This window comes from Salvia splendens, chromosome 1 (assembly GCF_004379255.2).
Source record: "Salvia splendens isolate huo1 chromosome 1, SspV2, whole genome shotgun sequence".
NCBI lineage: Eukaryota > Viridiplantae > Streptophyta > Magnoliopsida > Lamiales > Lamiaceae > Salvia > Salvia splendens.
The window spans coordinates 20,538,173-20,549,895 of NC_056032.1; the positions used below are offsets into that span (position 1 = coordinate 20,538,173).

The 11,723-nt window shown below is 39.7% G+C and overlaps 1 protein-coding gene and 1 pseudogene across 1 annotated transcript; both read right to left on the reverse strand.

The window, feature by feature from the left end:
• LOC121746715 overlaps window positions 1-7,660 on the reverse strand; it is a 44,383-nt pseudogene extending 36,723 nt beyond the window's left edge.
• Window positions 7,661-8,858: 1,198 nt separating this feature from the next.
• Window positions 8,859-10,411, reverse strand: LOC121746809. The gene is made up of 3 exons (XM_042140779.1): window positions 10,234-10,411; window positions 9,851-10,024; window positions 8,859-9,697 (listed from the first exon to the last, which is right to left on the reverse strand). Exons 1-3 carry the CDS (start codon window positions 10,409-10,411, stop codon window positions 8,859-8,861), a joined length of 1,191 nt encoding a protein of 396 aa, XP_041996713.1.
• Window positions 10,412-11,723: the final 1,312 nt, after the last annotated feature.

Here is an 11,723-nt window from a genome sequence, read left to right on the forward strand (position 1 = left end):
CCTGTCTGGAAGTAGAATAGGGAGTTGTCGATTTCCACACTATGCTTGATGGCCCCATCTTCTTTCTCTTGAGTCTCATCATTTGCCCCCTCTAGAATTTCCTGTAGTGCTTCATCATCAGGAGGTGTGGTAATAGACTCATCTTCGGCTAGTGTCTCTTTCTCAGTTGATTCTATCTCAACAGTTTCCAATTCACCTCAATTTTCAGTGACGGCTCTGACTTGTTCTCAGCACTAGATGTTTCCTTTTCCTCGGTTTCTCTTACACCTTTCTCCTCTCCTCTGACTTGGCTATGTACTCTTGGATGACTTTCATCATATCAGTTAGTAGAGCTACCTGCCTGATCATTTCATCCGTGTCGGATTTCTATTCATCATAGGTGCGCTGCATTTCCATCACCAATTCATCATTTGACCTAGTGCAGCTCCTCATGTTCTGATGTGATGCGTTCAACCCCTCACTCTTTACCGCCGCAGATTCTACATGTCGATTCTCGTTCAAGGGTGGTTCAAAACTCTGTTGAGGTTGAGGTTGATATTGATGTTGATCATGACAAGTTTGGTCTTGGGAATAAGGAATCTTTTGAGTTTGCCAATCCTCATTCGACTATGTAAGAAAGTTATTCCCTGCCTCGGGAGGTTAGGTCTGATAAGGATGACTTGGGAATGAAGGGTAATGACTGGAATAGTCAGGTGGGTATGCTGGTGGGCTAAACTCATCGCTTTGAAATTCGGGGTAAGGTTGGTAGTGTGGATATCCCTTTTGCCAAGAGGGTGTATAGGTAGAGATCGGATAGGGTTCAGTATGGTATGGGAAATGTGTGTATTCTTCTGCCCAGCTCCGTTCTCCACAGTGTGGGTATTCCCATTGATACACCTCTGCTTGACCTCCAGGGATCCAACATGTATCTGAACTCCAGAACTCTCCCCTATTCTGGTAAAGGTTCACTTGATCAGTGTGGGAGTGGGTTTGGATTGGAAGGACTTGAGGTTGGCTTGACTCGATCACTAACTGGAGTGTTTCCTCTAGCTTGTCAATCCGGCTCTTCAGTAGATTGTCATTTTCTTTTGTGGGAGTACTCTTCACTTTCTCTTGCAGTGGGGTCACTGATGTATCATCGTACCCCCTCTTTGAGTTTAGAAGCTTTTCTAGGACAATCTTGGCCTTGCTCAGCCTTAGCTTGTAGAAACTTCACCCGCTTGATGAGTTCACTAGGTCCTTGCACTTTGCATCCATTCCATCGTAGAACTTTGAGTAGACCTCCACTTCAACCAGGTTGTGATTTGGGCATGCATCCAGTAGACCTAGGTATCTGTGCCAGTATTTGCCCAAGCTCTCGCCGTACCCTTGGGTAGCCTCTCTGATTTCCCTTCGCAGTGCATTTGTTTTTGCTGTTGGAATGAATTGGTTTAGGAACTCCATTTTGAAAGTTGATCACCTCTTGATGCTGTTGGGTTCCAATCCTCTAAACTAAATATCCGCTTCGCCCTTCAAATAGAGGGAAATGGCCCCTTAGCTTAAAATCCTCTTCACTTGACCCCTTTAGCCTTTTCTACATTCTATAAATTTTGTCGAACTCACGAAGGAATTCAATCAGACTTTCAGCTCTCACACCCAAAAAGGTAGGTAAGATGGCAAGAACTTCTGGGTTCACATATACCGCTTCCTGTCCCTGAGTGATGAGTGATAGATATGGCAGATGTCGGATCCTTACCTGTTTACATCATAACCCCTAGCCCCGTTACAACCTTAAGAAAGACCTCAATGAACTAGTCTATGCCTATGGAACTCAAGCATCAATGGTATGGAAAAATAAATGAAAGAATGCTCCTAACATCTCTGGTGAGAAATGAGTGAACGAGCGAATCCAACAGTTGGCTAGAGTAGGGGCTATCTTGACGAGCTGATGGGCTGATTAGACTGAACAAAATGGGAGGGAAGAATTTGAGACTGCAAAATATTTGGAATAAACTTAAGCTTGTGGGGAATATTGCCAAAAGTTGAGCCAGTTTCAACCATGGAGATGTAAATATTTGTTTAAGTGTTTGTGTGTCAGTCTGTCTTGAGAGTAGGTTGAGTTAGTAGTTCGTTTTTAATTTTTTACGAGTCGGTCAGGGACCCATGCATGTAACTTTCCCCTTTCTTGTTGTTCGTTCATACTTGAGGACAAACATTGTTTAAGTGTGAGCAGTTTGATAGGGCTCATTACAAACATGGCTTTATAGGGGTTTATTACGCTAACATGGTTGATAATGTGTGAAAAAGTGGTGAATTTAAGTGCGCAGAAGCTATAAAGTGTAGAAGCGGAAAAGTGCAGGAACAACTTGATCAACTCAGAAAAGAAGTGAAAAATGGCCAGAATTGAAGATAAGTTGATCAATTGCGTACAAGCAGTGAAGCCTGCCTAGCCAACAAGTTGATCAAATGGAGTTCACCACATTAGGTGATGAGTCATAGGAGAGAAAAAAGAAGATGCTATCTCAAGGGCATTAATGTCAAGGCAGGATAAGCTTACCCTAGGGATTTGGGCCCAATGTCATCCTATAAATAGTGGAGAGAATGCACATAGAAAAGAGTTCTGCATCATCATCCTTTCGTAGCATAGAGCAAGCAAGTTAGCAGCAGTTGGAGTCATCGTTCTACCTCTACTTTCATCTCTTCTTCCTCGTCAAAGAAGGAGGGACCTGGATCTGCTAAAAAGCCTTCGTAGTTTGTATTTTGCTTACACCCCGAGGGGTCAAAACAATTTCTACTCTGTTTTTAGTTCATCTTTTCCGTAGCTTAGTTGTTTTTAATGTTTTTCTCCTAGTTTCTACTCTAGTTACTTTCCCGTATGTTAATCGATCATTAAATCTGTGTTTGGAATTCTGTTTGAGTTGTGTTTATTAAAGATCGTTTATGAAATGGAATTTTTAATGCACGTTGTTTTGGATCTGATGTTCTCTGATTTAATTGCTTTCTTTAGTTTTAGTTTTGTCCTATTTATGTTTTTTTTCGTAGTTAGATCTGAGTTTTTAGTTTGTCAACTTGGATGAGAATATGGTAGATACTTTAGATCTGTCTTCTTTACGTCAAATTTACATGGATCTATGCTCGATTTGTCTGATTTCCGTTTTCATGCTAGCTGTTCTGTTTAGATCTGTCGTAGGTGCTTTTATTTAGTTATTTAGCGAAGAACAAGGTCGTAGTCTGTTTGAATAGCAGTTCCTGTCACCTTTTCGTTGTTTACGGCTTTTTAGTAGTGCACCTACTTGTGTCAGTGGTCCCAAGTTACTTTTACCTTTCCGTTCTCAGTCTAGTTGATCAAGCCAGTTGTTCCTTAGTTTGAGCCTGTCTAGTCTAGATTGAACAATTCAGTTTAGTAAGTTGATCAATTCTTGTTTCTTAGTTTAAACTTAACCCACTAGAAAGCATGGCCGCAGCCAACCTCCCAATGTCCGAATCACAACTCAACTTGCCTCTGTCCCTGAGGGATTCGACCCTTACTTCCCTTTACTAAGTCTTGCCTAACCAAGTGCATGAATTCTATGTGCTTTATTTGATTAGCATGTGAACTCTGAGTCTTTAGCGACACTCTTCAAAGACCATAGGATTTTAGAAATCTTATGGTCTAAAATTTGTCATGTGTAATTTCGTTTTTCATTTATTAATGTTAAAAAGATAATAGCAACTATCAAATTTAGGGTATATAAACATAATGTCAATACAGTGTATGAAATACATCAACACAATGACATGACAATGTCAATACAATTTCATATTAACATTGCACAAGCATTGTATTGGACAAGCATTGTACGAAATTTATGAATATTTAAGTAACTTTTATCAAATTTTGACATCGAAACATATGCATGTTGGATCTTGTTAGAATCCTTATAAAATTATCTTTAATTATGCGGAAAAATAATTTAAATCGAGATAGTTATATGCATTAAAAATTTAGGGATATTTTTCAAAAGTTAGTTACAACTAATTTGTTGTAAATTAACCTTAATACCCTTATTGACATTTTTTGTTGATCGTATTGACATTCCGGGGTTGATAATCTAGGCCCTTGATTTAAATATCTAATGACTATTATTTAATTATAGTTAGCAATTAAGTATTGAGTTAGCAATATAACACTCTGATGCACTTTTTGCTAGCACTAATAAAACCTGCAAGTATACAGAGTATATATAGTATAGCTAAAGGTCAGATATCGAACACAGGGAAAACAATCACAGATTGACTACCTTCTACTAAGCTTTGTTCACAACTTAGGGAAGAAACGAAGTAAAAACAAAATGGATATTAAATAGAAAATGAAATTGTATAACCCTAGAATCCTATGAATTTAGTTACACATAATTGAATAATCTAAAAACATAAAATGAAGGGAAAAAAAAAGAACATAAGAACTAAATCAATAAAACATAAAGGTTTAATCTTTGTAGCCTTGATCTTCTCTTGATTCCATCTTCAACCTCTTGCACAATGAAGAACTCTCTCAATTTTATGTTCTAGAATTATAAGGAAAAAAGAAGATACCAAAAGAGGTATAAGGGGATATTTATAGAGGAAAAATCAAGCAGCATGACATAAGGTAAAAGGTGGCTAAGTTTGGTAAATCTTGGGGAGAGAGTAGGTCAAATTCGTGCTCCGCATTTTCACAGCGGGCCGCTACGCCTTGGCCAGGGGTCGCTGCATGTTGATCCGTAGCCTCTGCCTCTGCCTCTTGGATAGCGGTCGCTGTGAATAATCCCGTAGCTTCGGAAACTCTTCGAGCGGTCGCTGGGCATGTTCTTCATTTCAGCACAATTTTCTACGGAGCAGATCGCTACTGGCTCAGCGGTTGTTGGGTCCCAACGGTCGCTGTGCATGTTGCAGCGGACCGCTGGGCATCTTGAAGGCTCCATATTTCCAACTTCGACTTTTTGCTGTCTTTTTAGGCTCAAATATGCACAAATCTCACAAAACACGCCAAAATACCAAAATAGTGAAAATATGCAAAATATGGACATGAATTGTGATTTTGACATTAAAAACGGACCAAATAAAGGCCTTAAAACAGTGCAAAATCCGAGCGTATCAACTCCCCCAAACTTACATTTTTTTTGTCCTCGAACAAAACAATATAGACACAAAATAGACGCACGGAATGCACAAGGACTAGACGTTGTAATTGCCTTAAAGTACGAAATAGAAGGATCAAGCATGTATTAACGCAATCAAATCAAGCAAAGCTTATTAGTGCACTTTTATTACTAACTCGTGGAACACCCTTAATTCATGCACTCACATGTGGCAAATTTCTAAATATGGGAAGTGATTCTTTCTCTCACTCTCAAAGTGTATAAAGGTAAAGTGTATAAGCACTCAAATCATGCATCATGCAAAGTTTACCACAGGCTTGCTCAAAGTCTAATCCCTCATCTATTTGATGTGATTAAGCATCAAAAGTCTGAAAGGTCTTTATTTTTTGTTGTAATGTAGGCTCTTTGGTAGGTGAGACATATTTGGCTAAAAAGTGACTCAAAATAAAAATATCCCAAGTAGAGTTAAAATGACTCCACTTTTCTAAAACCCAAGACACTTTAACACTTATTTTTTTCCTTCAACTCACTTTTCAATCCTTTGATTTTTTCTCTTTTCTTTTCACAACTTTTCTTTTTCTTTCTTTTCTTTTTCTTTCTTTTCTTTTTTTTCTAAGCATCCTTTCTAAGATCAAGCACACATTTTGGATTTTCACTATTTAACAACTTGCACTTTTCTACATTAAGCACACTACTTTTTATACTTTCCTCCTTATCTCTCCAATTCATTTGGAAAAGATAATAAAAACTAAACTAACCCAAGGAATTGTCCCCATTTATTTGGCTTCCAAAGAATAGGCTTAAAGGCTCAAAAGTTGGCTCCAAAGGGAAAAATTGAGAGGGTCGAAAATTTTGGGTATAAAAGTAGCTAAGAAAAGATGGCCTAACATCCTCCTAAATCAACTTAAACACTATGTAAATGTAGGAAGACTAGGAGCAAGTTCTAGAAACATATAAATGAATGCTGATAGATCTCACAAGAAAGAAATTAGCCTCAAATCTCACAAGGTATAAGCATGATTCAAGGCGAACAAGCAATTCACTAATTATGCACCTTTTCATCAAACCATCTTATCAAGACGTCAAACCATATTTAATCAAAGATGAAAAGAACTTTATATCATTGGCAACTCGGTCTAATTTTTCCCTAAGCATGCGTGTTTCTAAGTTCTTCATGTTAAGTTCATGACATGGATTCACCTTTGGGATTTTAAAACAAAAACTTTAACTAAAACCCTAAAAACTAAAAACCTAGACTCACAATCCACCACTTCATCACCCCAAATTTATTTACAACAAAGTGTAAAATAAGTTTGTAGAGTTGGTAGGGACGTGAATACACTACTTAAAGGAAAATATACCGTGAAAATTTTTCGCGTAGTGGCTGGACGGGGCAAAAATTTGAAAAAAATCAAAAAATCGCGCTGGAAATTACATTTGGGCAGTGGTCATTGGGTGTCCACCAGCGGTCCCTGCGAAGTTTCTGAATCATTCCAGAAGGTGGCCAGTCGGCCGCTACAGACACTGCAGCAGTCGCTGACGAAAGTCCAAAAACCTGCGAAAATTTTCATCAACACAAAAACGAAAATTAAACCAAAAAGACCTCAAAAACTTAAACAAAAATTGAAAAAAATGGCCGAGTTGTCTCCCAACAAGCTCTCTTTTATAGTCATTAGCTTGACTTTACCCCTTCTTTACTCCTTGGGTGGTTCTTCTAGTGCCACTTCCTCTTCCATCATCTTGTCCGAACTATAGTATTTCTTCACACGGTATCCATTGGCTTGAAACAACATCCCATCCAGAGCTAGCAACTCAACCGTCCCACTATTATAGATTTTCTTGATCATGTACGGACTGGTCCATTTTGACTTCAACTTTCCGGGGAAAAGAAAGAGTCTCGAATTGTGTAACAAAACTACATCCCCCAAGGTGAGTTCCCGTGGACTAATCATCCTATCATGGTAACCCTTCATTTTTTCTTTGTAAGTAGACGAGCTATCGTAGGCTTCCATTTTAAATTCGTCCATCTCATTGAGAAAGAGACGCCTCTCCTCGCCGGCCTTTTGAAAATCTTGATTCAACTTCTTTATCACCCAATAAGACCTATGCTCCATCTTAAAAGGCAAATGACATGATTTTCAAAAAACTAATTGATAAGGAGACATACCTATAGGAGATTTGTTTGCAGTACGGTATGCCCAAAACGCATCATCCAAACGGAGTGCCCAATCCTTTCTATTAGTGCTCACTGTTTTCTGTAAGACGGACTTGATTTCCCTATTTGCAACCTTAGTCTGCCCATTGGCTTGGGGATGATATGGCGAGGTGACTCTGTGCTTGACTCCATATTTATCCAATACGTTGTCTAGCCACTTATTGTTGAAGTGAAGTCCTCCATCGCTTATGAGAGAGCGGGGTGTACCAAACCTACTAAAAATGTTTTTCCTCACAAAATCAGTTATAACTTTAGAATCATTAGTTTTAGTAGGAATTGCTTCCACCCATCTAGACACATATTCAACTGCAAGTAAAATGTATTGGTACTCTCCTGATTTCGGAAATGGTCCATGTCTATCCCTCATATATCAAATAATTCTACCTCAATGATGGTGTTCATAGGCATCTCCTTCTTTTTTGATACCCCCCCCCCCCCCCCCGTGCGCTGGCATTCGTTGCATTGGAGCACAAAACTGGCAGAGTCACGGTCAATGGTTGGCCAATAGAACCCACTTTGTAGGATTTTGATGGCGGTCCTTTGCACACCAAGGTGTCCTCCAGTTGGCGACGAGTGGCATCTTTCTACTATGGTTGCCCAATCTTATTGTTGTACACACCTCCTAAGTATTGTATCTGCACATCTCTTGGCTGCTAAATAATTAACAATGTCGGGATACCATGGAAAAGTGGCCTGAGTGAAGAATAGATGCTCGTTGGGGAAGTCCTCATTGATTTCCCGTGATAGATCTTCTCCTTCCACCTGGTGCTCCAACCGAGACAAGTGATCCGCCACTACATTCCCACATCCTTTTCTATCTCTTATTTCAATATCGAATTCTTGTAGTAGTAGGATCCACCGGATGAGTCTTGGTTTTGCGTCCTTCTTTGTAAACAAGTGCCTAATAGCTACATGATCAGTGTAAACAATGGTTTTAGTCCCAACAAGATAAGCTCTAAATTTATCAAAAGAATAAACTATAGCAAGCATCTCCCTTTCTGTGGGCGTATAATTAGATTGTGCAGAATCTAAGGTTCTACTAGCATAATAAAAGACTAAAAATTTTATCTCTCTTCAGCCCCAAGGCGGAACCCACGGCAATGTCGCTTACATCACACATGATTTCAAATGGGTGGCCCCAATCGGGGGTGATGAGAATGGGAGCACTCACTAAAGCCTTCTTCAAATCTTCAAAATCCTGCAAACAGTCAGAAGTAAAAATAAATTTCACATATTTTTCAAGTAATTTACAAAGAGGCTTAGAGATTTTTGAAAAGTCCTTGATAAATCTTCTATAGAACCCTGCATGTCCCAAAAAGCTTTTCACGGCCTTCTTGTTAGATGGGGTGGTAATCTGCAATCTTGGCTCTATTAATCTCTATCGCTGCAGAAGACACTTTGTGACCTAGAACTATACCTTCTTTAACCATGAAGTGACATATCTCCCAATTAAAAATAAGGTTAGTTTCTACACATCTCTGCAAAACCATAGCCAAAATGTCAAGACAATGATCATAAGATTTCCCAAAAATAGAAAAGTCATCCATACAGACCTCCATCACATTCTAAATCAAATCATGAAAATTTGCCATCATGCATCTTTGGAAAGTGGCAAGAGCATTACATAAGCCAAAAGACATCTTCCTATAAGCATATATCCCATAAGGGCAAGTAAAGGCAGACTTATGTTGATCCTCGGGGGCAATTGCAATTTTATTATAACCAGAATAACCATCTAAGAAACAGTAGTAATCATATCCCCTTAATGTATAAAGCATTTGATCAATAAAAGGCAAAGGGAAGTGATATTTCCTAGTGGCTGCATTTAACATCCTATAATCAATGCAAACTTTCCAACCTGTGGCTACTCTCGTGGCAATCATCTCACCATCCTTTCCGGGCACCACAGTCATGCCCCTTTTCTTAGCTACTACTTGCATAGGACTCACCCATTCACTATCCGATATGGCATATATAATCACTGCATCTAGCAACTTAATTACTTTTTTCCTTACTACATCTTGTATGATTGGATTAAGTCTATGTTGGTTTTGCACACGAGGCTTATGCCCCTCCTCAAGTAAAATGCTATGCATGCATGTGGTTGGGCTAATCCTTTTCAAATCACCAATAGACCATCCTATAGCGGACCTATACTTGTTTAGCACACACAACAACTTTTCACATTCTTTTTCACTCAAGGCGGCGGACAAGACAACAGGGTAAGTATTATCTGGCCCTAAAAACGCGTACCTGAGGTGTTCCGGGAGTGGCTTCAATTCTACCTTAGGTGGTCCTCGTGGTGTTGTTAATGTTTCCTTCTTCTCTTCTTCTTCTTCCGGGGTGCGCAATGGCAAGAATATGTTCCTCTTTTGAGGGATTCTTTCAGGAAGAACCTCGAGTTCTGCAATCATAGAACCACATTAGCATCACAAGAAGATGAATCAGAAGTAGGAGTGAACGAATTTATGAGACAAGATTCTAAAAGGGTCCTGAGTTTGGTGGTATGTGACTTCCACTTCCCCCACACAATTTGTGACCACTTAGATGACGCTACCCTCTTGATAGCCTTCTGCACCTTCCTTCCTAAGGAATTTCAAAGCGTCATAGATTTTGAAGGTGATAGTCTCATTATGCATTGCATTGTTAGCTCCCCCTTCTGGACGTCTATCATGGCTCCCCCCGTGGCTAGAAATGGTCTTCCAAGTATCAAAGGCACCTTCTTTTCCTCCTACATGTCCAAAACGACAAAGTCAGCGGGAAAAATGAAATCTCCTACTCTTACCAAAACATCTTCTACAATTCCCCTTGGTGATGTTGTTGTTCTGTCTGCCATTTGCAAGGTGATCGAAGTGGGGCGGAGATTATCAATGTTGGGCTTCCTGTAGAAAGATAAATGCATCAAATTAATACTTGCTCCTAAATCACAAAATGCCTTACCCTCTACATTATTTCCCAAAACACAAGATAAAGTAAAACTCCCTGGATCTTTGTGTTTGTTAGGCAATCCTTTCTGAATTATAGCACTGCAATTCTCTGTTAGGTCCACGGTCTCATATTTACCCGACTTTGTCTTCTTGGCCATCACATCCTTCAAGAACTTGGCATAGTTGGGCATTTGTTGTAGTGTTTCCACCAATGGTATATTGATGTGGACCTTGCTTATGGCTTCCAAGAACTTGGTAAACTGGGCGTCTAGCTTCTTGCTCTTCAATCGCTAGGGATACGGGATGGTGGCAGTGCTGGGAAACTGCAAATCTGAGGGCTGGCTCTCGGGTAGCGGACCGCTGCGAAGTGGTGCAGTGGTCGCTGGCAGCAGCTCTGCATCAGTATCTGAATCGAGCTCAGCTAGCTAGGGAATTTCCGGTGGACCGCTGCGTGGTGGTGCAACGAGCCGCTGGGATTGATCGGCAGCTGGCATGAAGTCGGTCGGCCCCTGTTCTTTTTCTTTTCTTCCCATGCCTAGATCCCCTGCCTGTGGAGGCTTGTATGTGGTCCCACTACGAAGTTTCAAAGCATGACAATTTCCTTTTGGATTGATCTCTGGTAGGCTAGGAAGTGTCCCTGAAGTGTGCTTGCTCCCTATTGATGTGGCTAGAACTCCCATGTTAAATTATAACTCCCCCACTTGTGCGGCTAGACTTTCCAATCCTTGCTCCAAAAGGCCAGGGTTTCTTTCCAAATTGAGCAGCCTTTGATTAGTCACCTTCCTATTTTCCTGAAACTTGATGATTCAGATTTCTAGCAGTTCCTCCCATTTGGAGAGGGGTTGTCCCTTCGTACCTGCACATGTTTCAAAATTTTCATTAGTATAATGATCTTGTGCATCGTATGAAAAATCAAAGCAGTCTGGGTCATAATATGATCCCCCTTGGTCGGGGCTATTGCACTCTTCATAGTATCCTCTTTGCTGCTCATCACTGTAACTGTATGGACCCTCCATTCCTGTGGAGAAATCCGTTAGACTAAAAAGAAAATAAAAATAAAAATAAAAATAAAAGCAGTAAAATCCAAAGTAGCAAATTCATCTATTTGAAGATACCAATCACGAAGTGAAAGTATTCCCCGGCAACAGCGCCAAAAATTTGATGCACTTTTTATTAGCACTAAATAAACTTGCAAGTATACAGAGTATATATAGTATAGCTAAAGGTCAGTACTGGATATCGAACACAGGGAAAACAATCACTGATTGGCTACTTTCTGTGAAGCTTCGTTCACTATTTGGAAAACCGAAAGTTTTGGATATTTTGAAAACTAAAAACAGTTTGAAAGCAATAAAACAACTAATTGCAAATAATTAAAGAGATAAAATATGAGAGATAAGAGAATTCCAGGTATGTGTGTTCACAGTTATGGTTATACAAATTCCAACTACAATACCCTAGCATAGTTTATACTTCGATAGAACGAGTCACATAAGTTTTGTC

Coding starts and splice junctions, on each gene's coding strand:
- LOC121746809 (XM_042140779.1), bottom strand. CDS start 10,411: ATGCCCAACTATGCCAAGTTCTTGAAGGATGTGATGGCCAAGAAGACA. Junction 10,025..10,233: donor TTTGGGAAATAATGTAGAGG/GTAAGGCATTTT, acceptor TTGGACATGTAG/GAGGAAAAGAAGGTGCCTTT. Junction 9,698..9,850: donor TGCAGAAGGCTATCAAGAGG/GTAGCGTCATCT, acceptor CTATGATTGCAG/AACTCGAGGTTCTTCCTGAA.